Raw genomic sequence first — 27,095 nt, 5'->3', positions numbered from 1 at the left:
ATTATATTAAAAAAATCATAGATATAAATATAGAAAAACAAAATTGTGTATATTCCATCAAATTAATTGTCCTTGACAACATAGATCGTGGTGCCCGGGAATTGTGGGGGTTTAGAAGAAGGGGGGGTGGGGGGTGATTTGGACTGTCAAGGTTTTGTACGACTGAGGCAAAAAGGACACCTACCCACAAGTAGTAGCTACATCTGCCAAAACGAAGAACAACAGAAACTAGGGTTTATATGTTATTAGTATGCAGAAAAGATTTACATTATGAACCCTAGAATTAAACTTGTCAAAAAATTAAATAATTTAACCTTTAACCTCTGAGTTAAAACAAAACGGGCGACCTCGAAATTATTGATAAAAGTTCATTTTCAATCAGGGAATTAAATGACTGCTAATTTTTTAAAGTATCAAAAAATTTAAATTCTATCATTTGTTTGGTCACATAATAATAAATTTATAGATAATATAAGACGATATTTATGTTTTGGAACAAATTATGAGGGGAAGTGCACGTGGGCAGAATGGCCTATCTAAGGGTAAGATGGTCAACCACACACAGACACATTTATATACGACAAAAACTTGTGTGAGACGGTCTCACGGATCGTATTTTGTGAGACAGATCTGTTATTTGAGTCATCCACGAAAAATATTACTTTTTATGTTAATAATATTACTTTTTATTGTGAATATCGGTAGGGTTGACCGGTCTCACAGATAAAGATTCGTGAGACCGTCTCACAAAAGACCTACTCTTTATATACATCGATTGATACACATTCGTAAATACAAGTTATTATCAATATTATAAGATTGTTCATATTATAAAATTTGATATTTAGTAATAATTAATTTATATTACATGTATATAAACAATATAAATATGTTGTACATGGATGATCTTACAAGTGCCTACTATAAATTTTTGTCAGAAAAGTCAAAAGGTAAATCCTCTCTATAATTAAAAATATAAAAAAAATACTCGGTGACCTGAATGTGCGTGTAATTGTGGTGTCTGTGATATATAGAAGTTAGGCTATTCAGTGTGTGTTTTTGTGTAGAAGAGTGTGTCGGAAGGTGAGATTTGACTGAATTTATTGTTGACTAAATCTTTTGACTTAATAAGGGAATTACATGTATTTTTTTGACTTTTTTTGGCTTCAACAAGTGATATTGATCAATTTATATGTATCTAGTTTCTTAATATGGTGTTGAGATTTCTAAAATTTGAAAATATTGTAATTTATTGAATACTGATACATTATATTAGTAAGTAGTATTGGAAATAAAACAGAATATTGACATAATCGTCGACCGACGTATCATCTGTAGTTATTAATGTATTTGACAATCTCACCATTTTATCCTCTTAAATCCTTTATAGTTGAAGATAATTTTAAGAATTTCTATATATCATATAAAGAATATATGGATAATGCTAACTTATATAATCTCTTGATATAATCATTTTCGACAAGACAATACTACATTTATTTCACTAAACAAATTAATATTCGCCCTCATCTCACAAATACATTACACACATATATATTTAATATGAATGCTAAATTATTTATATAAAAATTTACATTACATCTGAATAACTTATAAATATTTTTATAATTCCATCATCATTTTTTTAAAACAAAATAGCACATTATTCACACAATACTAATGCAAACTCTAACAAAATAATTACGAATATTTTCAAAGTACAAATTGTTTGTATTTGAAATATTAACTTAAGTACTCCAACAATAATTTTTCATAAAAAATAATTGTACAAGTGCAACACATGCATAGAGAAATATCCTTATAAAATTAATGCAACATATATAGTTTAGGGTCAAAAATTAAAGACAAGTGACAAGATCTGGTTATCTTCTTTTTAAAAATTTTACGAAACTATAAAATAAATATATAAAAAAAAAGAACTTCTACGAAAATTTAAACTTTTGTTCTGAATATTTGTTTGTAAAATAAAAAAACCTAATATCGGGATAGAGAAAATTAATATTTTATTTTTTAAAAGATTTTTTTGGGTGTGGAGGTTTGAAATAGAATCACTCTCATTTTTTAGAGTATGATGCCACTCAGCACGAAAATTAATATTAAATTACCTAAAAATAAACAATTAAGTGGCCCATCATCTTGATTGATTATTCAATAGTAGTGAAATTATATAATTTGAAGTCAAATATTACATTTAATTCAGAAGATACAAATAAACTTTTTTAAAAACTTATCTACAAATTAAAAAATGACTGTGCATGCTCGTCTCCTTCCAGTCCCGCACCAATTTTTTAGTGAAGATCAAAGCTGGTAAAGAGATTAAAAGGACCCCATCTGCCGCGGAGGAATGACCTAAAATAATGACCTCTTTATAAGCTCTTTATATGGAATTTAAAATATATATTAATGTTTTGTGCCTATCTTATGTTTGAGGAAAAAATTGTTTTACCTGCATAGGAGTTTAAAGGGACTTCAATTAACAAAAAACCTCCCGTGACACGGTCTCACGAGTTTATTTTGTGAAACATATGTTCTATTTGAGTCACTCATGAAAAACTATTACTTTTATGTCAAAAATATTATTTTATATTGTAAATATAGGTAAAGTCGACCTGATTCGTGAGACCGTTTCATAAAAAACATACGTATCAAGTAAATGGAAAAAATTTAAAATATATATATTTGAAGTTTTAAAAAGTATAAACTTATAATTTAATTTATCAAACCTCTAAACCGTGAAAGTGGGTGAGTTAGTGTGTCATGCTTAGTATTTAAAATTAATAAAAACACTTTATAATATACTTGATGCGAACCACACATGTCACGCAGAGCATGAAACAGAAACTTGTGATATTATATATATATATATGTGTGTGTGTGTGTGTCTAAATTCTACGAATGTTCAAGATCATACAATTCGTTTCCTGACAATAAATTATAATATACCACCTGGACCTATTTTTATGATCAATTAACTATAATTCATTACATTTTTGGAATGTCAAACCAATAAATTAATTTTTCATCTTTAAAATAATATTTATTAAGTAAAACATTTATATAAAATAAAAAATATGATGCCACATTGGAATTACCCAGAGAATGAAGGAAGAATGGACCGAAATGAAAAAACTTAAGCAAAGATCGAGATTATGGAGGAAAAACAAAGGTCGTGTTTATTAAAAATCACAGAAAATCGGGAAACAAGGATTTTTTTTCCCAAAGGACTCGAGATTTTTAAGATATTGGGTCACAAATCAAGTCCAAGTATTATTAAATATAAATACAAGCCGAGGAAAATATGTAGATATATATTTATTTATTTGCTCATAACTGATAATTGCTATTTATGTATCAAAATTCAGGTGTTCGGTTTCTTTAATGATTGAAGAGCAATATATAAAATATAATAATATTGACCCGTAATAGACTAAAATAATTTTTTTTTAAGAAAAAAGAAGCAAGACGGGTACGTAATGCAACCTGTTTAACTTTAATTCCTCATGGATTCCAAGTTCACTTTATCGACAAAGATTTATTATAAATATCTTTATAAAATTAATTATGCCTTAAGAACATATGCATAATTAAAGTATTGAATCAAAGGTTTATTTAAATAAAAAGGCAATCTTAAACTAGATTGCAAGAACCAAACCTTGAGTTTTAACAATTACGTTGTTTAATCTGTGATAATTTAATATGTACACCGTAATGATCATCGAAACACTTATCATGTTTTTAAAAAGGTGAATGTTATTTTCAATATGTACCTTTGGAAATAGAAAATATTAAATTTTGTTTGTTTCTATATATTTTATATGCAAGCCTTGAGTACCAGATGTTATGTGTATATATATTCAATATTACTTAAAGGCACAGACACATGTTGGATTGAGAAAAAAAAATTAGAAATTAATTAAAATCAACATAATTACGTATACTGATTTATTTTAAAAATATCGAAATCTGGTGCATATATATATACACCCAATCTCTTATATGTATACATTTATATGCATTTATAAATGTTATTTAAATGACAATATTTCTAAATTCAAATTAAATTTTTTATCGTATGTTTATGAAAAATTAACTAAATCCTTGATTACACTATAATATGAAATTTGTCATGCATCAGTATTTATTATACTTTTGAATTTAATCTAGTTGAGTTCATCATGATCTTCTTCGTAGATCCGATTTTTTTTTTTTTTTTAATGTGAGATCAAACAAAGATTCAACTTGTTCGAAATAATGACGATAATTGGATCTTCAGTATTCACTATATTATGTCGATATGCATTTTTCTTCCACAGCTAATATCGACAGAGTCTGATTTTAATTGATAAACTTCATTTTCATCTTTGAATATGCTCTTATTTTTATTTATTATTAAATTAGTTTACTTTATATTTTGGCACAAAGGCCTCTTCTCCCTTTGCACTCCACCCCCAACCTCTCCTTTAATTTCTCCCAACTCGAATCTCCTTGTTTTCTATTCGCTCTAGGGTTTGAACTATCGTGCTTTGATTTATTTATTTCGGGATAAAAAATTTCAGTCCTTTTTAATACTGTCTTATTTTATTTTATTGTTGCTGAAAATTATTATTTTTCATTGTTAATTTCCTGTTGTATCTTTGTTGTAGTATATGGCTGGTTTGGATTTAGGTTCAGCTTCTCACTTTGTTTCTCAGCTCCACAGGCCAGACCTTGGCCATATTCAAAGATCTGAAGATGAATCGAATCGCAGTCTCTTTTCAGAAGAAAACACGGATAATTCTCATCAGGGTTTGGATTTAGTCAACTCTAACAACAGCCCCGGTGATGCGGCGGCTCGCAGGCCAAGAGGGCGTCCTCCTGGATCGAAAAACAGGCCAAAACCGCCGGTGATAATAACGCGTGAAAGCGCAAACACTCTGCGAGCTCATATACTGGAGGTGAGCGGCGGATGCGACGTGTTTGAGGTGGTGGCGACCTACGCAAGGAAGCGGCAGAGAGGGGTTTGCATACTGAGCGGAACAGGGACTGTCGACAACGTCAGCTTACGGCAGCCTGCAGCGGCAGGCAGCGTGGTCACCCTCCACGGTAGGTTCGAGATTTTGTCCTTGTCAGGGTCCTTTCTTCCGCCGCCTGCACCACCAGGCGCCACTAGCTTGACCATATATCTCGCCGGCGGACAGGGACAGGTGGTGGGAGGGAATGTTGTGGGAGCTTTGATTGCATCGGGGCCGGTTATTATCATAGCAGCGTCATTCACCAACGTGGCGTACGAAAGGCTACCTTTGGAGGAAGAGGAAGCGCTCCAGTTGCAGACTCCGCCTCCTTCTCACCCTAACTCCGGTGGTGGAAGTGGAGGGATCCAGTTTCCGGATCCTTCGTCGATGGGGCTTCCATTATTCAATCTACCACTCAACGGTCAGCTCCCAATGGACGGTGCATGGGCATCAAACTCCGGCGGCCGGCAGCCATATTAGGCCGATGGACGACTAAGGTCAGAGAATTATCAACTGCTAAGTCATCATAATCTTAATTTTCCTCCGCCTTGTATATTTAGTTTACTGTTATCATTTGTGGCTTTAATTTCGTGAATTGTGTGATAAACAAAATTATATCCTATTTCTTTTTCTCGCTTTGTGGAACTTTTGCTGAGATTAGGAATAATATTTTGAGGGTTATACTATATTTGTATGATCATTTCTTTAATGCAACTTGTTCAATGCTTGTGAGATATATATTATCTATTGCCAGAAACCTGTGATACATATAAATCATTTTCTTCCAAGTTCCAAATATTCAAAACAACAATATATATCCTTACAAAACTTATAAATTTTGATGATTACACAAAATAATTGATCTTTTATTAAAGTTGATCAACTTAATATTTCCAAAAAAATTTATGCATCTTTTTTGTTCAATTTGATAACGAGATTCTTACTCCTAGTTCTGTTGGATTTTTGTTCAGAGTGCCTCAAAATACAATTAAATGTTGTATTGCAAGTAAGTAATACGTACACCATCATGTATTACTGGAATACACAAATTAATCCTATTTTTACATCTCGAGCCATGTTATGTTTTTTGTCAAGCGAGTCATGTACAAGGTAATAGTTATTTTTTAATACTAGCTAGGATTTTCACGATCCATGTATTTTCAACATTTTATTCATAGAATTTTCTTGCCAAAACCCATCTCTTAAACTAGTATATATGGATAGATAATCTGAGCTATACATGAAAATTTCTTTAATTTATATGATATAGGCGGAAATGTTTGGGGGATAAGTATTTGATTCCTTTATACTTCATCAACAAGTTCAAGCTTCTTTGCCAACTATAATGATTCAAACTTGTATCATATGATTTGCTCCTCAAAATTTTCAATACTGATCATGGACGTACCTGATAAGGACTTCGTCATCGTAACTGATCTGAACGATTCCAAAAATTATTGAATGAATCAAATCATTGTGATTCATGGAGGTGTTCTCCTCAAAGTAATCTTTCTCAGTTCGCATCCTTTTTGTTTACTGCTATATATTTTTAGCTATATATGTTCATTAAATAATATGAACTCCTTATCCAAAGAGATGAGTAGACGACACCCATATTCTCCTTTTTGGAAACACTACGAGTATGCAGTGCCTTGGGATGGGAATGTATATCGCAAATAATGCTGGAAGAACAAGCAAATTACGCATGCTATACTGTACTTTTGGGAAACAAAAAATTGTAATAAATTGATATTTTTAGTAAAGGGTGTTGTAATATATATCATAAAAGTAAATCTATATTATATTTCAAATTATCATATAATATATTAGAAGTAGAAAGTTGATTGTCTAAATGATATTTCTTTAGAATAATTTTTTTTTGATAATTAAATAGTTATTGTCGTTTTGTTTGAGTTTATAAAATGAAGAAAAATAAAAGATTGGATACTGGACCGAACCAATAAGGAAAAATCATATATAGTCAAAAGGCGAATTGATTGTTAGCACATGAAAAATGTAGTAATAAAATATTGTCAATACTTTCTAGTTTTAGAGTTTTGAATGATTGGAATAGTTTATTATTTGGAAAAAAATATTTTTTTAAAGGTAGTTCTACTGGATAATAATAATAATAATAATAATAATAATAATAATAATAATAATAATAATAATAATAATAATAATAATAATANTTTGATTATTTAATTACTTCGCCGCGCAGCAACCATATATCAATTTTTTTGACATAGTTATGAAATATTTGAATGCGATTTGAAACAAATTGAAGTGATTAATGTCCATGCAACAACATCCGATATCTAGTGCAAGTACAGTTTCTTACCAAACCAAAAGAACTGGAAATAGAAAATACAATATTTGAGCCATTTTTTTTAAAATAAAAATAAAAATTGGAATTGTTTCCCAAAAAAAACAAATTCGACAACAAACTAACTCACATTGTTTATAATCATTATGANTGATCAATTACACTAAATTTTAACATAAAATTTTATTTTAAGCATGTTCAATTATTATATAAAATGTAATTATGTCCGCACATTTTTGTTCGGGAAAAATATTGTTAGTCATATAACTTATACATATTTTTATGTTATCAGTTAATTCATGATTTTAGTCCACCAAGTTGCATTTTTTTCTCATTTATAGTCATTTTTCACCGGACTACTGATGTATCACCGAACCGTCAGAATCTATCGGTTCTACATGTCATCATTTTCGGTACCAAGTTAGCATTTTTGTTGCATGTAAGCATTTTTCGGCACCTTATCAGCATTCCGGTAGAAATACTATAAAGGTGAAAAAAGTACAAGTTAACATATTGTAATTGTAAATAGACTAATAACAAAATGAAAAATGTGTAAGTAGTAGTACCAAAAATATTGTTATCCCTTTATAAAATATACTTTTTAAGTTTTGGTTTTATTATATATTTTGTGAATGAACTAATCAATGTTTTTATCCATTTTTATTAGAGGAGGACATAATAGGACACCCACATTTTACGACTATGGGCGTCGCCATTCATTGTTTATATACAATTTAGATATGTCGGCGCACACGCTTAAATAGAATTTGCGGTTTCATATAAACGAACGGTAAAGATCATATAATTGTGATTTGGAGTAATTCAAACCGTTGGATCGTTCATTTTTACAAACCCTAATTGGTACAATAATTTTTCTATTTATACCCATCCCACCTCTCCAAAAAAATACATCCCACAAAAGAAAGATTAGAGTTTATTCATATATATTAAGAAATGACAAGAAAGAAGGTCACCATAGCCTACATTGACAACGAAGCAGAAAGGAAGGCTTCGTTCAAGAAAAGAAAGAAGGGCTTAATCAAAAAAGTCAGCGAGATCAACATCCTCTGTGGCGTCGAGGCTTGCGCAGTTATATACAGCTCCTTCGAACCTCCGGTGGTGTGGCCGTCCAATGAGGTGGCGCGGACAGTGATCCAGCGTTTCAAGAATTTGCCGGACATTGAAAAAACCAAAAGAATGGTGAATCAGGAGAGCTTCACTAGACACGAGATCAGGAAAGCGGAGGAGAGGCTGCGCCGCCTGAAGAAGGAAAATAAGCGCAAGGAACTGGAGATTTTCATGTACATGGTGATAGAGGGAAAGGCTAGCATGAAGGATTTCGATCCTCGGGATGCGAGGGAGATGGGTTCTATCATTCATGAGACACTGGAGGAGATCGAGTCGAGGATGAAGGCCCTTGAGAAAGCTGGTGGTGGTGGTGGTGGTGGTGTTCCGTCAGTGATGAGTCCAGGTGGCGGCCGCGGTTGTGATGGCGAAGGGCCATCGGTGAATTCTACTGCTCCAGGATCGAGCACATTCCCTTTTATTTGAATTGTTTGTTGTGGATGAGATTTGTGCAACTTTATTCAAGTTTTTCAATATAATTAGTTTAGTAATACATGACCATCATTTATTACTAATATACACAAATTAATTCTGTTTCTTCACCAAGATCCATGTCATGTTTTCAGAAGGTACAAGTGATTTTTTAAAACTAGCTAGAATTTTCACCATCCATATATTTTCATATTTTTAAAATTTTATTTATATAATTATTTCTTGTCACATCTCTTAAACTAGCATATATGTACAGAACCTGATCTATACATTGCAAATTTTCTTTACCTGATATATAGGCGGAATTGTTTGGGGGATGATTATTTGATTCCTTACTATTAAATCAGAAATTTAAAACTTCTTTTACCAACTATAATGATTCGAACTTGTGTCGTATTTCGTCTAAATTTTCAATCCTGATCATGGACGTATGTGTGTGCAATATAAACCTCATATCCAAAAAGACGAGTAGACAGTGTTAATAAGGCCGAACGCTTGTCATTTTACCGAAAATTGTTGATGGTAACGGTGCAACTAAAACCTTTAAAAATGTACAGTTTAAGTGTAACGTTTTAATTATTATCATCAAGTGTAATTATTGGACCCCCACAATCGTCTGTCGATAATTAGACTTGTTGTAATCAATGAGAATCGAACCCCTGATAAAATTGTAATAAATTGAGATTTTTAGTAAAGGATGTTGTAATATATATCATAAAAGTAAATCTATATTATATTTCACATTATCATAATATATTAGAAGTAAAAAGTGTTTTCTTACATTTATTAATGAAAAGATATAGATAGTTCCACGTTCACATGATGGGATTTTCAGATATCAAAGGTGTCAAAAGTGATTAATTTAATTAAGATTGCAAATTGCAGTATATGCTATTGATTAAAGTCACACAAATTATAGAATGTAACAAGTTTGATTGTTTAATTTCTTTGCCGCGCAGCAATCATATATCAATTTTTTTGAAATAATTATAAAATATTTGAATGCGANATGAACGTAAAAATAAAGAATGGTATTATCAAATTCAAATTCCAGAGATTTAATTACTCAAATTTCATTACATTTTAATATTCAATGGTCAATTATATTAAATTTTAAGTTAAAATTTAATTTAAATATGTTCAATTTTGTTAAAGGAAAAATAACATTTTTGGTCATGTAATTTGCACGTACATATTCTATTTTTATCATCTTATTGGTCAATTCACGATTTTAGTCCACTAACTTACACTTCTCTCGTTTCTAGTCTTTTTTTCACCGGAATGCTGACGTGGCACCGTATATGTTAACAATTCTCGGTCCATGTCAGTATTTTTGGTACCAAGTCAGTATTTTCGGGTGTTATTCCGATAAAAAAAACTAAAATGTGAAAAATTGCAAGTTAGTAGACTAAAATCGTGAATTGAGCGATAACAAGACGAAAAATGATCAATGTTTTATCTAGTTAGAAGGTACAAAATGGGACATCTACATTTTGCGACTACGGACGTCACCCTTCATGATTTATACACAATATAGATATGGCGGCGCACACGAATAAATAGCTTTTGTAGTTTCATATAAAAGAACGGTAAAGATCATATAATTGTGATTTGGAATAAAATAAACCGTTGGATCGTGCAATTTTATAAACCCTAATTGACACAAGAATTTTTCTATATATACCCATCCCCTCTCCTAAAAAATACATCCCACAGAGGAAGAAAGATTAGAATTTATATGTGATTTGGAATAAAATACACCGTTGGATCGTGCAATTTTATAAACCCTAATTGACACAAGAATTTTTCTATATATACCCATCCCCTCTCCTAAAAAATACATCCCACAGAGGAAGAAAGATTAGAATTTATATGTGATTTNCCTCGTTCAAGAAAAGAAAGAAGGGCTTGATCAAGAAAGTGAGCGAGATCAACACCCTCTGTGGCGTCGAGGCTTGTGCGGTTATATACAGCCCCTTCGAACCTCCGGTGGTGTGGTCTTCGCTTGCGTGAGGTGGCGCAGACAGTGATCCAGCGTTTCAAGAATTTGCCGGACATCGAAAAAACTAATTTATTGTGATTTTAATATTTTACGCACGATGTGTGCACGTAAATTAAAATTTTATCTAAAATATTGTTTTATATTTATATATCATAAATTTTTAGACGAAATATAATGATATTAAAATAATTTTTTCTAAAGTTAATATTTGCATTTCTAATTTAGTATGTATATTTTTAATCATCAATTTATTATGATTTTTATATAATTATTTTAAAAATATTAAGATTTTTTCCCTAATAGTATTTAGGGAAAAATTGGTATGACAGAGAAACCAAAAGTATTTACTCTCATGTTTCAACTTTAATAATATAACTTAGGGTTTGAATTTCCAATTTATTATGTTTTTTAATCAATAATTTATTATGATTTTTTTATATCTTTGCGCATAATGTGTGCAGGTAATTAAATTAAAATATTTTTATCTAAAATATAGTTTAATATTTATGTATAATAAATTTGTATATGAAATATAATTATATTAATATAATTTTTATCTAAAGTTAATGTTTGCATTTTCAAATTAGTATGATTTTTTTATTAATCATTAATTTTTTATGATTTTTATATTTTAAAAATAATGTTATTTGTGGAGAAAAGTGTATTTTGGGGAAAAATGGTAGACATGAGAGATCAAAAGTAGTTACCATTCATGCCTCAATTTAATAATATAATTTAAAATTATTGTTTGAATTTCAAATTTAGTATGATTTTTTTAATCACTAATTTTTTATGATATATTCTTATATCTTTGTGCACCATGTGTGCAAATAAATTTAATTTTTATCTTAAATATAGCTGTATATTTATAAATAATAAACTTTCATATGAAATATAAGGATATTAGAGTAATTTTTATTTAAAGTTAACGTTTGCATTTCTAATTTATTATGTATTTTTAATCAATAATTCTTTAAAAAATAGGCATTTGGGAAAAATATTGGCATGACATGAGATATCAAAAGTAGTTATTATTAATGTCTTAACTTAATAATATAATCTAAAGTTAATGCATGTTTGAATTTCCAATTCAGTATGATTTTTTTAATCACTAATTTATTATGATCTTTACATCTTTGTGCACGTTGTGTGCACATAGATTAATACTTTTTAATCTAAAATATAGTTTTATATTTATATATAATACATTTGTATATGAAATATAAAGATATTAAAGTAATTTTATCTAAAGTTAATTTTTTCAATTATAATTTAGTATGTATTTTTTTAATAACTAATTTATTATGATTTTTATACCTTTGCGCACGATGTGTACACGTAAATTAAATTTTTATCTAAAATATAGTTTTATATTTATATATAATAAATTTTATATGAAATAAAATGATATTAAAGTAATTTTTATCTAAAGTTAATTTTTGCCTTTCTCATTTAGTATTTTTTTAATCACTAATTTATTATGATTTTTATATTAAAAAATGGTATTTGTGGAGAAATGATATTTTTTTAAAAAAAATAGTATGACATGAGAAACCAAAATTTGTTATTTTATTCATGTCTCAACTTAATAATATTATCTAATGCTAATGTTTGAATTTTAATTTCAATCTAAATTTTTAATCACTTATTACGATTTTTATATATTCGTGCACGATGTACACATAAATTTAAATTTATCTAAAATATAGTTTATATTTATATATTAAATTTTTATATGAAATATAATAATTTTTAAGTAATTTTTATCTTAAGTTAATGTTTTCATTTCTAATTATGCATTTTTTAAATCACTAATTTATTATTATTTTTATATTTAAAAAATAATCATATTTGTGGAGAAATGGTATTTTGGGGAAAAAATTGTATGCATGAGAGACCAAAAATAGTTACTATTCATTCGTCAAATTTAATAATATAAATAATAATAGTAATAGATATATATTAACATAAAATTCTTGTTAAATAATCTAATAAGTCAATTTTATGATACAGATCTCTATTAAAAAATATCACGTTTTCTGATTTCATGATAATTATCACCAACCTCACGAATAAAAATGTGTGAGACCTTCACACAAGTAGATCCTGAAATGACAAGGGTGTAGCCCTTAATTCTTGTCCAATATTATGCATTTTTCCAATTGTGGAAATCTGTTTCAAATGGTAGGTTAACCTATTTTAATTCCTTCTTTTTTTTATCAATGAAGATTAATGAGATAAAACGAATAACGAAAATATCATCTTTCACTATTAATTAAAAACACCATATTTTGATTATATATGTCTGTGTGTTTTCGTTAAAAAAATAAAAATAAGTATAGAGAGTGTTCGGTAATGCCTTTAAGAAAGTCTTTTTATTCCCCAGAACTAAAGAAAATTATAGATTATCTTCTTTTTTAAAAAATAAATAAAAATAAAAAATAGACCATATTTTTCAATACAATCTTCCAAACCATAAGTTTTCAAAATTGTTGGGTGCAATAATTGTCCCTGCTTGGTAGAGCGATCGAACCGTGGTGTTTGAGCTGCTGTGCGGTTTAAAAGATTTGAGTTATACCATTACCACCAGCTATAACTTTTGGTAAAGCGGCAAGCGCTCGTGGTAAAGCGGCAAGCGCTCGGTCTACAAAAATATTTGTTCTGCAACACTCAAAAACACCATCAAACATTGGACAACTTGCTATTTGGATGATAAAAGCTGTGTTCTTTGTGTGGTTTATCAGGAAACGTTGGACAACTTGCTATTTGGATGTTCCTACTCTTCTCGCCTTTGGTTCGAAATTCGTGAATGGTTTCATATTCGCTGCTCCATGACTACCTTCAGTGCTGCAGTAAAGTGATCCAAGTGTGCTTATAGCCGTTCGTCAGACGGAGCCAAGATCTTGGTTCAGTGTAAGCAACAATATATTATAATTAATAAAGCAAAAAAAAAGAGCATTGATTAATCGACCGCTAAAAATAATATCTCATAAAGTTCGAACACAAGTTACGCGCACAACCAGTATCATTGATAATTGATGGGAAAACGTCGAAAAAATGACGAACAACGGCGTATACAAAATCCGAAATCAAAACAAAATATGATATAATATAAAATATAAAATATAAGTTCGAAAAATAAACATAAATTCATTATCGATTGAAAAAACTTAAAATTATAAAACAATTGAATGATCGATAAATATTGAATGAAAAACGAACCTAAAATTTGATGACATTTTGGATTTTTTTAGAGATTATGAAAGATGAAGCAATAATTAAAATGAATTGAAAATTATTGTTAATCAAAATATATAACATTTGTGACTCGTTTGAAGAAAACACATACAGAAGGCTATAGAGTCGGTGTATGCTCGAAGTATTTTGTATATATTTAAACTATTTTTATCTATGAAATTTACATTTACCAATAAAAACAGAGTAGGGGAATAACTCATCAGCGCATATAATCTCATTATTACAGGTAATAATAAATTTTTTATATAAAAAAGAAATACTGAAAATTTACAAATATTAGTCGCACGGTTTCATCCTGGACGGAAATTATTCCTACATCCTTCGCATAATGAGATTAGCTGCAGGTGCAAAAAGAGAGCGACAATTCTTCGCCATTTAAGATTCATTTGCAGGCAACAGTAGGCAGATTCATTTGCAGGCAACAGGAGGCAGCTAGCTCCCACGGTAAGTGCTGAATGAAAAAGGAGAAAGCAACAGCGGGACATGAAAATGCTCCAACTTTTGCGAATCCCTGACTTCAAAGACAATAGAGACGTATGGGAAGAAGCCTGTCGGATTATATCTCCCAGTATTGAAACTGATCCGGTATATGCCAGGGCTCAAGACATCCACCATTTTCGTCAGCTGACCGCTTCTTCCATCTTTATCTGTAGTTGAAGAACCTTGGAGCTTCCAATTATGACTTGAATCCATTTGACCAAATAATGGTCGGGATTGATTGTCGCCCCATGTCTCGAGAAGGACTTCAATACCAGCAGCTGGAGAACCACGAGCTATATCAAGAACATGGGTTGTGATAGGTGGGCGTGTCCTTGTAAATATTTCAGTAGATTTCTCAGCAGGAGTTTCCTTTACAGCAACGAAATGTTCACTGATATGGCTCTCTCGATCTTCTACAGTTTAACAGAGATTGTCATATAATGCTACAAAAGATCATTATCTAGGAGATTCTCACAGCTATGACCCTGAAAATTAAAACCATAATTTCAGAATGCTTTTTAATTTTGACAAATAAAATCCTTAGAATGGCTTTACAAGGGAAGTTCGAAGAACATTCCACCACGGGACCCCTGTTGCATATAACACTTTTATTAGTTTTGCGCATTTGCATAGAAAACAACTTAATTTCTTCAAAATTTTATAGGTCCATATGCTCGAAAACATGGGAATACATTAGAACATGAACAAACAGAAACTGATCATGAAACCTCTAGCTTTTGTCACATCCGAAGCATACTGGGTGTTGGTTGTGGAAGCAGTAGTTGCATTAGCTGAAAATAGCTTAGAAAGACGTAGTTCTGTTATCTTCATTTGTTCCTTGGCTGCAAGCTCGAGTTCGACTATTGGTCTGTTCTGATATCGTCTCTGCAAAAAGAGTATTCATAAATAACTAGCCCATTATCTTATCCTTTGAGGCAGTCTTTAACAGAACGGTTCCAAGACTCGAGTACAGACCCATTAACTCGTCTCCAGAAACTGACATGCACAGACAAAAGTATGGCCTTTGAATCCCAAAACAGCCATTTGGATCCACCATTTTCAGTAACAGAATAGTAAATGCAGGGCATTGGCATTTCATCTGAAGCACTCTATTGTAGTTTCACTCAAATTGTTTCCTGATGTGTCAATTTAGTCATTTTATCATAACCTCCAAAACAAAAAATCATATATTCATTTACCAACTTTAAATCACAGAAAAAAGGCCCAAGATTGTTGTACTGCATTGTTTTTTAAAAAATAGATCGTTGGACTGCAAAGATAGCAATAAAAACAGTTGCAAAGAGGTTTCTAAACAGGGGTTGGGTTTATAACAGAATACATGTAAGTGCAGTCTATATGTTCAGAAAGGAAACTACAGGGAAGAGCATTCAGCAGTGCAAAGAATACCTTCATCTCTGCTAGTATCTCAGGGGAACTTCTTCCAGATGCAAATATCAAAAACACAAACCCAAACTTCTGCCGATAGCGAGCATTCCACTCATATAGCTCCTACAAAATAAAGTAAAAAAAGTGTGGGCCATTTGATTGTAAAACAAGCATACATGCAAAGAACTATCATCAAATGTAAACAGAAACTTTTTCAACATTTGAACATGGAAGTTAATCCAAAAATCAGACTTCCAGCATTTTCATAAAAGGGTTGTCATGGAGCATTATGTTCTACATTTAAAATAATAACCTTAATTTTGGCTTTACAAAAACATGCTGATCTCAGATGGAAAATGACAAGCTGAATCATCGACTTGCATATACCTGTAAGGTAAAGTCAGTGGCAGTAGCTAAAGCAGTCGACTGCTCTCCCTTGCTCCACCTGTGATGGTAATTGGTTATCGTGACAGAACTTTTGATTGTTGTGCCGTATCGAGACAAATTAAAACGCCTAATTAAATCATATAAGAATTCACTACTTATAAAATAACTCCGTATTCCACACTACCATCGGAGACAACGAAACAAACCATCACCACTATAAAGAACTTTGAATGATAAAACAACTATAGTTTTCTAACTCTATCACACAAACAAGAATCCACTGCTGCACTAATGAACATCGTCCAGCTACTGATTCTTTAACATCCCTAGATGGTAATAACTCGTCACAGAAACATAAAGTTCTAAACAAAGAGATAAAAAGTAACTGAACTGAGCGCTGGTGGGACTTTTGTGGGTCTTCGATGGGCTTTCACCAATCTGAGGATGTGCAGAAAAAGCTTCTAGCCATCCATTTACATCCACCTAATCGAAACATGACTTTCATTCTATCAAAATCAACAGTACTACACTTTCAAACACTATCACATGATAAAAAAACAGATAGGGTGTTAAAGAAAGAGACTTTATTGAACCATATATCACTGGCAGCACCGACGGATTCTAGATAACCAGAAAAGGGCCCGGCAGCCGCCATTTCTTTGGCAAATTTTAAGCTTCCACAGCATGCGAACCACTCTTTCTCACCCAAAACTACTGAAGATTCCATTTTCCCCAAGGTTTCGAGAACCCAGATGGGAATTATTCACTATGTGTTCGAGCGGAGAGATTGAGATTTGACTGAGTTAGACTCCGGTGTGATTCAGTACATTTTGTTATCGGGGGGATTTTATGGGATTTAATGAATATTTTTAAGAGAGAGACAAAACCTTATGCTAATAATTCCTTTGTACTTTTAGCTAGTTAAGTTGTACATTGGCGTGGCAGTAGCTTAAATATTCGTTTTTGTAGCAATTTCATCTTGTTTTGGCCTTCCCATTACTTGCTCACGCAAATCAAAGCAGAGAGGTTCAAGAACTCCATGGCTTCGATCTATTCAACCAACGGAGAAACTGATCAGGTTCTTATAATTAACTTATCTCGCTTGATTTTTTTGAAGCAATATTGATAATTTCCTGGTTATATTGTTATCTGCTTTTGTCTATTTAGCTTGAATTTTCTATTTATATTCGAAGTCTTATGTTGTTTCAGTTTCATTCTTTATTTTTTTATTTTTGAAATATTGCGGCATTATTTTTATTCATGATTTTCTCGGCAGGTTTTGGTGGAAGAGAAGTTTTCTGTGAGAATTTTCACACTGAACAGACCGAAGCAACTCAATGCACTTTCCTTCGAAATGGTATGACATAAGCGGTAATTATATGCTCATTATCTGCTCTGTGTAATTTTTAAGTGTTTCGGAAATTGAAACGATTTTGAAGAATATGCTCTTTCTTTTTTATTCAAATTTTGGAATATCAGATTTTGTATTTCGGGAGTCTTATGTTTCTGATGTTTGTGTTTTCTTCTTATGCTGTTATTTTACATTCAACTAATCAAATTGTAAACTTGTTGGGATTGATCGCGTTCTGTAACTTGAAGAATATATGCACCAGCCAGCATTGTCTTTGTTTGGAATATGTTCAATCTTTTTCAAGTAACGTTTTCTTCTTCTCAATCCAGGTGTCCCGTTTGTTGGAGCTTTTAATCGCTTGCAGGGAAGATTCCACTGTTAAATTATTAATCTTAAAGGTAATTATCGATCAGCTATTCAGATTCTACTCCATTGGTTTCTGCCTATATGGCTATCAGTTTTGAGCCTGGTGAAATCAGAGGTATTTACACATATGGGCTCCATAGGTTTGGGGCTTCGAGCTTCCTATGCTTGTACCAGAAGCGAAGGTTGTGGTACCTCCATTGGTTTTCTGCTTGTCTGCAGGCAGATACTAGCGTTCATTATCTTTTACGATTGGTTCTCTTTCCTGTAAAAATTCACTTCACTTTGATTTTTAGTAAATCTGAAAATTCAGGTCTTTCTCCTATGTCAAATTGAATCTCAGTATGTTCAATCTAGTGGTGCCTTATTTTTTTGTAGGTTTATGCATGACCATTTAAGAAGGGGTAGATATTGTCTTATGTGAGTATCAATTTTGGCTGGTCTTAATTTTGTTAACTTCTACAGACAAGAAATTTGGAAAAAGATTATTTTTTCACCTTGTGACTATGACATACAATAAGACAAATGTTGAACCCTAGAGTGGCAGTAATAAATAGGCCTGAACAAACAACATATTCTTCGAGTTATTTATGTTTCTCCTGTGCTTTTCTGTAATATTTAATAAAAGGGCAAAGGGAGAGCATTTTGTGCGGGAGGTGATGTTGCAGCGGTTGTTCGTGATATCACTCAAGGTACAGACTTTGATCAATTAGTTGTTAGAAACAAGGAACCAAATCCTTGAGTTCAATCAACTATGACCTCAGTTTGCAATCACTTAATTTGAGGTTTTCTAGTACAATGGAGTGCAAGAAAAATCTAATTTTTTTAGCGATTAAACTTGGCTCTGGATATATGTTGAGTCTGCGTTTGAGTTAATCAGAGAATTAATCCACAAGCTTTTATTTCCTGATAGTGTTTATTGATTTCCTTTTATTTTGATTAGCCATTTCTGGTTTGTTGAACTCACCTGTCAGCACTCTACTTAGCAGTACGTTAGGATCCAATTATGTGGTTGTTGACTCTTAATATTTATGTGAGCATCAGGTAATTGGAGGTCTGGTGCCAGTTATTTCAGAAAGGAATTTACTTTGAATTATGTGATGGCGACATACAGTAAACCCCAGGTGCTGACGGTAGAAAAAGATTTCCAGTCTTCTAAAAAAATTTAGTTAAATTATTTGTGGATATTAAGATGCTTGCAACTGTCATTTCAGTAGTCCTTATTGTTTATTTTGCAAATATATTTGAAGGTTTCAATTCTCAATGGTATTGTCATGGGAGGAGGAGCAGGTGCTTCTGTACATGGTAGATTTCGTGTCGCTACAGAGAACTCGGTATTTGTCTATTCTTTCCATGATTTCACGGATTTCATGTTTTATCTTGATAATTTACAACCGCCCATGTTGGCACTTTATGTTTTTGTCTTTTTGACCAAGAAATAGGCTAATTGTTGGTTTAATATTAAAATTTTCTGAAATCTATTTAACCGCTAGTCTTCAGATATAAATAATGAATTTCCTTCAAGGTTCAACCTTCCTGTTATATTCTTTATTACGTAGTAGCATTGTGTATGGCAGATTGCTTTTAGCTTTTATTTTTTCATTTGTCTTTATATTTGTTTACATACACAAATTCAGGCATGTACCCTGATGGAATAGTGTGTTGTATGATAATGTTTTATAGCTATATTCCCTCGTTATCAAATTTATCATTTCTGTTGCTGAATATTATCATTTATGTATTAACCTTCTTGCAGCTTTTTTCCATGCCTGAAACCGCATTGGGACTCTTCCCTGACGTAGGCTCCTCTTACTATTTGTCGAGAATCCCTGGTTTCTTCGGTAAATTCTGTTATGCCCCTTTGCTTTTTCAGATGCCTTGTTTTGAGGTAGATACACCGTATCTTTCATCCACATGTGGAGAATAGTATCAAAGTAGATGTGGCTTACCTTCTACCTACTGTCAGATTTTCTTTGCCTCCCGATTTTGGCATTGAAAGTATCATCATGTGATTGGGTATTCGACACCAACTGCTTTGCTAAATGAGAAGCTACATAACTTGCCTAAAACGGCAGATTTTAGAAATCGAAAAGTTGGATCAAAGAAAATGTGCTTTGTTCCACAAATAAACGAAATATAGAACATGACTGATAACACAACAATTTCTTGTGTGGCAGCACCTGCATTTTTTGAAATTACACTTGCTTAGGACGAAATTACCCTTGTACTATACAGGGCATGGAAGTTGGATTTTTTCAATATTAGTCCATTTTTGGAGAGTTTCAGCTCAACCCTTGTACCCCTATATCAAACTTCCCTCATACCCCAAAATTGATTTAGTTGGTCTCCTAGACTTGAATGAACAACCAACATCTGAATGTGAGTCCATGTAATATTTGTCACATTTGTGTTAAGTATATATGTTAACTGCTATTACCATCACTTGATGACTTCTTGGGGAATTCCCTGACAAAGAGTTTTTAAGGATTCTCATAAATGCCAACTAAAGTAGAGTTGACACTTTTAACAATTTTCTAAAATTTAATAAGCCCCAAGGACTTCTTATCAAATATTGTTAGTTCTATGACGTTCTTTTTGCATGTTAGGTTTGATGTTCATAAGTTGGAGAAACTCGTGAAGTGCTCCGTTTCTACTCCTGGGCAGATATGTTTCATCAATAATGTACATATATTCAAGAACTTGGAAGAATTATTATTGTTTTTGTGTGCATATTTACGTATCTAGTTGTTGTGCATATTTCTGGACGTCAGCTTGAAAAATATCTTTTTTTAATTCTGTTTTTGTGATATTGGTAGTCCTAATGTAATGCTTCTGTTGTTTATTTAACTTGGGAAAACAGAATCTTTGTTTGTTTCATATAATGTAGCGTTCCCTTTTTGCCAGGAGAATATGTTGGTCTGACAGGTGCAAGGTTGGATGGTGCTGAGATGCTCGCTTGTGGTCTAGCAACTCACTTTGTCCCATCAGAGGTATAATCACATCTCCAGCATTTAGTTGCGCTATCATTTATGCTAATTCAACCAATTCCTAGTATGCCTTTCATATGTTGCAGAAAATCATCATTATTTTGATTTATCTTTTACTATTGGACAGAGATTATTATTGTTAGAAGAAGCTCTGTGTAAAGCAGATTCTAGTGATCCAGCTGTCATCTCTTCTACTATCAGTCAATTTTCACATGTACCACAATTGAAAAAGAATAGTGTTTACTACAGGTAATAGTGTTTGAAGTCTTTAGTGCTGGGATATGTTTTTTGGACTGGAGAAGTTAACCCCGCTTCCTAAAGATTCAACTCAAGAATAACATAATCATTTAACAGCGACTTGTTAGTTTGCTATATTGTTATTTATTGATGGTGTGGGACTTGAACAAGTTGTTACCATTATGTGCTTTACCCTCAACTAAAAGTTTCCTTCATGTGTAACACTACCTAGAAGACGCAAGTTTGTGGATGTAATGGAAATTGATGCTTGTACATTTTTTTTCCATTTTTCATTTGTAGTCTGCGACACATCTTTTGGTCGTTGCTTAACTTTACTGTTTCTCTAGTTTATGCTCATGAGTCGTAACATATAAATACTGACTCTGTTGTTTTTATTTTTTGAGTGCTTAAAAGTTATCCCTGCCTATGTAATAATCATTGGATGAAGTTTTCCTCAAGAGTTATTGACTTGATGCTTTATATTACTCTTACTTAACCTTTTCACATTTTTGTTATGGATCTTTGTCTATGATATGCTAAACATCTTAGAAATTTTGCATTTGGCTAAGCAACTCTTCTTCATCTTTTTTTACATCTGCAGGTTGAACATCATCAATAAGTGCTTTTCCCGAAGAACAATTGAGGACATTATAGGTTCCCTTGTAAGTTGACATGGGATATCTGATTTATTTTGTGCCCCTTGCCATGGAAACATTGTTTTTGTTAGTTTCGGACCCTTATTTACTTCCACTTTTCTAGGAGATAGAAAATAATGAGAAGGATGAATGGATCACTTCCACAATTCAGACATTGAGGAAAGCTTCTCCAACAAGCCTTAAAATTTCTCTCAGATCGGTAGGGATCGGTGTGCATGTTGATTATACTATGCCTTAGTCGCACCCCATGTTCAAAATTTAACACTTTTGAACATCTTTCGAACCTTGATCTTAAGTCTTCAAGCAGTTGCCTGATGACTCTTTTTAACAAATGTTTAAAGAAAAATAACAATATATTAGCAAATTTTGGATGCTTCACAAAGCGTCTCTCAGAATAAGTTTGTTTTATGCAGACTTTGATCTTGAAATCTCCATGTTTTTCAGACTGGTTTGATATCTGTTACACGGAAAGCCATCATAAATGGCCTATAGAAATACTTTTTATGCTTCAGAAACTGCTCGTGATTACCTTCATTAATTCACTATAAATCTTTGTAAATTTTCTTCGAAAAGTGATTCAGCTGAGATTATTTGTACCCGCTTGAAGTTACATGGACTTAAGTTTTTGCCTTTTGAATATCTTTTGTTGTTTTTTGGCGAGGCCTGAGGCTTGTCGTTGTAAATTATTTGTGAAGAGCTCAATATTATTGATAGCATACTACCGACTCAGACATAACACTCAAATCCATGAAAGTAGAAGAATTTGACCATGGAAAAAACTTTGGAGGATAGGAGTTACGATATTCAAAGGCCTGATATTTTTACCTGTTTCATTGGCAATTCTCTTCAAGATTAGAGAAGGGCGACTCCAAGGCGTGGGTAAATGCCTTATCCGAGAATTCAGAATGGTTTGTCATGTCGTGCGGGGAGAAATTAGTAAAGACTTTGTCGAGGTACAATAAAAACGAACTCCTGCTTTTCCCCTATGTATGTTGCCTTTTGACAAAAAAGAAAATATTCTCCAAATTCAGGGTTGCAGAGCTATACTACTGGACAAGGATAGAAATCCTAAGGTACATTGTTACTTGCCTATCCTCGTCTTTATATATATAAACACATGACAAATAAAAATGGATGTGAACTTTCTGCTGTTTACTGAGATATTTTTTTCTTCTCTCTCTCGATCTGATTTTGCAGTGGAATCCTGCCAAGATAGAGGACGTGAGCGAGGAAATGGTGGATCGATACTTCTCCAAGCTAGACGAGGATGACTGGGAGGATTTAGAGCTCCCTGTAAGATCAAATTTAACTGCACATGCCATTGCCAAACTTTGAAATGTTAATCGCAATGGTGCCACACCTACCTAAGAAGAAGGCATTGGAACTTTTAGTTCAGATTATGGACAATAAATGGAAAAAGCCATTGCCAATCTTTTGTGGTATCTGCACTTATACAGATAATCATATTGATAGATGAGTGTAGTTTCTTAAAAAAGTTATACCGTCGACAACTAGTCCAATTACATTAATAAAATTTGTGCACAAATGTTGAAGTGAAATTTCTGGAGGATTTTATTATTGGTGTGCGTGTAGTGGCAATTCCGTGGTTCCTTGTTCTCTGAAATAAAAAAATTACATTAAATTTTATTCATTGGTTATCATAAAATCTCTCTTCCTGTCCGATTATTAGTAAAGTTGTCGAAACGGGTTAGGTTCATCGGGTTGGTCATAAAAAAAATAGACTCTTTGTTTGGGTTGCGTGTTAAGGCGGGTCGGTTTGGCCAGCCAGTTTCTTAAAAAATTAAAATTTCTAATTAAACATTAAATTTTTGTTAATTGTTGCATCAAGATTCAAGATACTTACATTTAAAGTATTCATTTTGAGAATTTAAGACTAGTATTTGATGGTTTTTTAATGTTTAATATTTTTACCTTTTTATAATTAAGTTTGTCTTTATATTATTCATATTGTTTGGATGAGTAGTTTTTTACTCAAAATATAAACAGTAGAATTGAAATGTTACAGATTTGTTTGATTGTGACATTTGTGTAATGTTGTTAATATTTTTGTTTGAAATATCAATTGACTTTGTTTTCATATTTTTAATTAAATTTTTTTTTTTTTGGGTATTTTGGCCCGTCTAACCTGCAACGGGCAAGGTTTATTGAGATTTTTCTGTCCGCAAGATTGCTGGTCCGGCCGACAAGGTGTGCTGAGCAGGGTCAACCGGTTTGACAACTCTAAAAATAAATAAACCGACCGTCTCACACAAGTTTTTGCCAAATAAATATTAATACCAAGACATTTAAATGTTTGTATTTTAACTAAATTTGTGGATTCAGCCGACATGCAAACATCTATTCCACCACCAGTTTTTTTATTTTTTTAATATAGTAAAACAGAAATTGGTCTATAGTTTTTGTCGGGACCATGTCAATATTTTTGGCTCAACCATATTATCTATGATATTAAAAATATATATTTTTAGAAGAAATAAAATTCTTTAATTTTTTTATAAAAAAAATACAGATGAACATTAATTTTAATCTGACACTACCCATCCAGCCAAGACCTAGTTGGCTACCTGCGTCGTCCTAGCCATGAACCAAGCCGTATGGACCGTTTTTCTTCGGTATGACCAACACAAATTTAAAAGATTTTCATAGAGAAAATATAATTACTAATGTTTGTAGATTATCTGTAAATATTTTTTATTGCAAGATCTCTCGATCTGGATCAAAGTTTTCAATATTTTTCTCTGTTATTAGTCAACCACTCAAAAAAACATTCACCTAATATATGTAAATAAATGAGGAAGACAATTCAAAAGTGCGAAATCCTGAGGCTACCCTTATGTTACATTATATATATAGAGATCTAAATTAACTAAGACATTCGCGAGTTATCTCGAGCTTGGCTTGGTACAAAGCTTGTTCGAGTTTGTTTGTTAATCTTATTGAGTCGAGATCAAGCTTAAAGATTTTGGCTGTTCACGAACTCGAACTTGGCTCATTTATGTGACTCGTGAACTCGAACCCGGCTCGTTCACTGTTCACAGACGTGTTTGTTTATATGGCTCTCAATTTCTAAATATCATACGAATGTTTTGATTTGTTTACATCCCTAAAAAAATAAATAAAATATGATCCAAGTATTATAATGACGTTGCCGCATTAATATATTTAGAAAAATTAATTAAATAAATGTATATAATCAAAAGAATTCTATATATATATATCGCATGTTCTGATAACATTTATTGTATTTGAACAAAGATTTCTTTATATATATCGCATGTTCTGATAACATTTATTGTATTTGAACAGAGATTTCTTATATATTATATATATACAGTCTGTCTTAATATATATATATATATATATCGAAGATCAAATTATATAAGATGTTCAACGATTTCGGCCGTGCCTGCAAAATACATGCACTGCTTATTCATATTCACTTGACTTTGTCAATATATCTGTGGAGATGGAACATTTTCTGTCACTTTTTACGTAATCCCGACAAAAACCTAAAAAAATATTGACATTTGTGCCAGCATTTTACGCAATATTGGAAACTAAGATGTCTCGTAAATTGAGCTTTGTTTTCCTATATCGTAGATTATTCAAATATATATTATGTCATTAAACATTGTGTCAAATATATATTATGTCAGCAAATCAAAATTTGATAATATTTTGAAATGAATTTTGAGCACGAAGCTTATTTATTTGATTTCATTAAAAGACTTTCCAAGCTCCATCTTTGACTCATTAAATTTTCAAATTTTTAGAAGTTCGTGATTATCATCAATATATAAAGCATTATATTTGATTTGAAGTTTGGCTTGAATTCAAATATTATAAAGTTTTAATGAGAGACAGAATTTATAGACCATTACGCTCATGACTTTTTGCTTATAATCTAGCAAATCTTTTTAAACGGAAATTTTTTTATATTTAATTGGACAAATTTAAGGCCTATATTAATTACATAATACACCACAAGAAAAATTGTGTTTAACGACGGAAATTAAATATGTTGTCATTAATTAACGACGAAAATAAAAAATCTGTCATAAATATAATATAACGACATAATTTATTTTTCTGTCACGAATAACGACGGATTTTTAAAAATTGTCGTTAATTTACCGACAAATAATTTTTTAGTCGTTAATTAACAACAAAAATTTTTAAGTTGTCGTTAATTAAGGTTATAAATTTATATATGTCATTAGTTAAGGACATAAAATTAATTTCCTTCTGCAGATACAAACCCTTCTCCCTTCTTCCCCAAAACGGCCGTAACCCCTTTTCTTCCCCAAACCCATTGCCCTTCTTTCTTCACCAGAAACGGATCGTGCAGTTACCGGAATCGGAGCAACAACCACCGTAGAAGGTAGCTGAGTTCTGGACAACGGTTGTAGAGGCTAGAACGGGTAGAAAGGAGCAGATCGAGCCCTGTTAACGAGCCGTGCGTGAGCTTCCTCTGCTTGTGCTTCTTGGTTCGCATTAGGTGAGCTTGTGCTTGTGACTTAGTATTTTTGCTGTTTTTTGACGCAGTATTTGAAGCCATTTCAATTCTCTTGTTTTTCCAGCTTAGTTTCGATCGAGATTTAAAGTTTTTCGGCAAGTTCCGATAAACTCCGACGAGTTCCGGTAAACTCCGACGAGTAGACATGGAATAAAAATGAGATGATGGTTGAGTAAATTAGTGTCATGACTCATGCAAAAAGTGATGATGTTCATCTTGATTTTGTTGGCTTCCTATTTTGATTTACGTAAACACAAAACAAACAAGTGAGAGAGGATTCTCATGTTCGTATGTAGTTTGTGAGTCCCTGAGCTACTGGAGTGAGTAGGAGATTTCGTGAATATGGGGTTTGGCTTAAACAAGTGGTTCAAAGTTCATGACATAGTAGAGTTTAGCAATTAGCCGAAAACCACAAGTGTGCATATTGTTTTTTTCAAAAATTCTATACTTTAAATTAATAACTCCTTGATTTGCAACTTATGGTGCATCAAACTTTTAATCTGCCTGTTTCATCATGACTGATATATATTTTGAGTGTATTTTTTTGCTGAAATGC

At 31.9% G+C, this 27,095-nt stretch overlaps 5 protein-coding genes across 6 annotated transcripts in view; 4 read left to right on the top strand and 1 right to left on the bottom strand.

The window, feature by feature from the left end:
• The first annotated feature begins 4,451 nt into the window (after nt 1–4,451).
• LOC140956988 (AT-hook motif nuclear-localized protein 23-like) lies at nt 4,452–5,748 on the top strand. Its single transcript, XM_073414009.1, has 2 exons — nt 4,452–4,527; nt 4,665–5,748. The coding sequence occupies exon 2, from the start codon at nt 4,668–4,670 to the stop codon at nt 5,490–5,492; it is 825 nt and encodes a 274-aa protein (XP_073270110.1). The 5' UTR covers nt 4,452–4,527; nt 4,665–4,667; the 3' UTR covers nt 5,493–5,748.
• Nucleotides 5,749–8,265: 2,517 nt separating this feature from the next.
• On the top strand, nt 8,266–9,152 carry LOC140956989 (agamous-like MADS-box protein AGL80). Its single transcript, XM_073414010.1, has one exon. The coding sequence runs from the start codon at nt 8,293–8,295 to the stop codon at nt 8,887–8,889; it is 597 nt and encodes a 198-aa protein (XP_073270111.1). The 5' UTR covers nt 8,266–8,292; the 3' UTR covers nt 8,890–9,152.
• Nucleotides 9,153–14,339: 5,187 nt separating this feature from the next.
• LOC140956792 (uric acid degradation bifunctional protein TTL-like) lies at nt 14,340–17,285 on the bottom strand. Of its 2 annotated transcripts, none has more exons than XM_073413660.1 (6): nt 16,992–17,285; nt 16,800–16,891; nt 16,409–16,466; nt 16,043–16,144; nt 15,364–15,520; nt 14,340–15,048 (listed from the first exon to the last, which is right to left on the bottom strand). In XM_073413660.1, the coding sequence occupies exons 1-6, from the start codon at nt 17,133–17,135 to the stop codon at nt 14,588–14,590; spliced, it is 1,014 nt and encodes a 337-aa protein (XP_073269761.1). In that variant the 5' UTR covers nt 17,136–17,285; the 3' UTR covers nt 14,340–14,587. The 2 variants fall into 2 exon arrangements, with proteins under 2 accessions (XP_073269761.1, XP_073269762.1); XM_073413661.1 differs by having other exon boundaries at nt 14,340–15,045.
• A 23-nt stretch (nt 17,286–17,308) lies between these two features.
• Nucleotides 17,309–23,555, top strand: LOC140956791 (3-hydroxyisobutyryl-CoA hydrolase 1-like). Its single transcript, XM_073413658.1, has 14 exons — nt 17,309–17,486; nt 17,685–17,765; nt 18,089–18,157; nt 18,751–18,814; nt 19,167–19,246; nt 19,373–19,456; nt 19,879–19,963; nt 21,027–21,112; nt 21,237–21,358; nt 21,948–22,008; nt 22,106–22,201; nt 22,854–22,955; nt 23,034–23,075; nt 23,200–23,555. The coding sequence occupies exons 1-14, from the start codon at nt 17,448–17,450 to the stop codon at nt 23,335–23,337; spliced, it is 1,149 nt and encodes a 382-aa protein (XP_073269759.1). The 5' UTR covers nt 17,309–17,447; the 3' UTR covers nt 23,338–23,555.
• Nucleotides 23,556–26,277: 2,722 nt separating this feature from the next.
• The window catches only part of LOC140957146 (uncharacterized), a 4,592-nt gene continuing 3,774 nt past the window's right edge, over nt 26,278–27,095 (top strand). Inside the window, exon 1 of the mRNA XM_073414277.1 lies at nt 26,278–26,521. The gene's annotated coding sequence lies outside the window, so the exon portion shown is untranslated. The remainder of the gene's footprint in view (nt 26,522–27,095) is intronic.

The sequence above is a fragment of the Primulina huaijiensis genome, chromosome 14, assembly GCF_012295235.1.
Source record: "Primulina huaijiensis isolate GDHJ02 chromosome 14, ASM1229523v2, whole genome shotgun sequence".
Classification (NCBI taxonomy): Eukaryota; Viridiplantae; Streptophyta; class Magnoliopsida; order Lamiales; family Gesneriaceae; genus Primulina; species Primulina huaijiensis.
Note: the sequence above shows the minus strand (reverse complement) of the source record. Positions and strands in the feature narration are given on the sequence as shown.

What these genes read in the sequence shown, in the direction of transcription:
- LOC140956989 (XM_073414010.1), top strand. Translation starts at nt 8,293, where the DNA reads ATGACAAGAAAGAAGGTCACCATAGCCTACATTGACAACGAAGCAGAA.
- LOC140956792 (XM_073413660.1), bottom strand. Translation starts at nt 17,135, where the DNA reads ATGGAATCTTCAGTAGTTTTGGGTGAGAAAGAGTGGTTCGCATGCTGT. An exon ending in CCACTGACTTTACCTTACAG is followed by an intron (nt 16,145 to 16,408) that starts GTATATGCAAGT and finishes TTTATTTTGTAG; the next exon opens with GAGCTATATGAGTGGAATGC. An exon ending in AGATACTAGCAGAGATGAAG is followed by an intron (nt 15,521 to 16,042) that starts GTATTCTTTGCA and finishes CTCTTTTTGCAG; the next exon opens with AGACGATATCAGAACAGACC.
- LOC140956988 (XM_073414009.1), top strand. Translation starts at nt 4,668, where the DNA reads ATGGCTGGTTTGGATTTAGGTTCAGCTTCTCACTTTGTTTCTCAGCTC.
- LOC140956791 (XM_073413658.1), top strand. Translation starts at nt 17,448, where the DNA reads ATGGCTTCGATCTATTCAACCAACGGAGAAACTGATCAG. An exon ending in GAGAATCCCTGGTTTCTTCG is followed by an intron (nt 19,964 to 21,026) that starts GTAAATTCTGTT and finishes CCTTTTTGCCAG; the next exon opens with GAGAATATGTTGGTCTGACA. An exon ending in AAGAATAGTGTTTACTACAG is followed by an intron (nt 21,359 to 21,947) that starts GTAATAGTGTTT and finishes TTACATCTGCAG; the next exon opens with GTTGAACATCATCAATAAGT.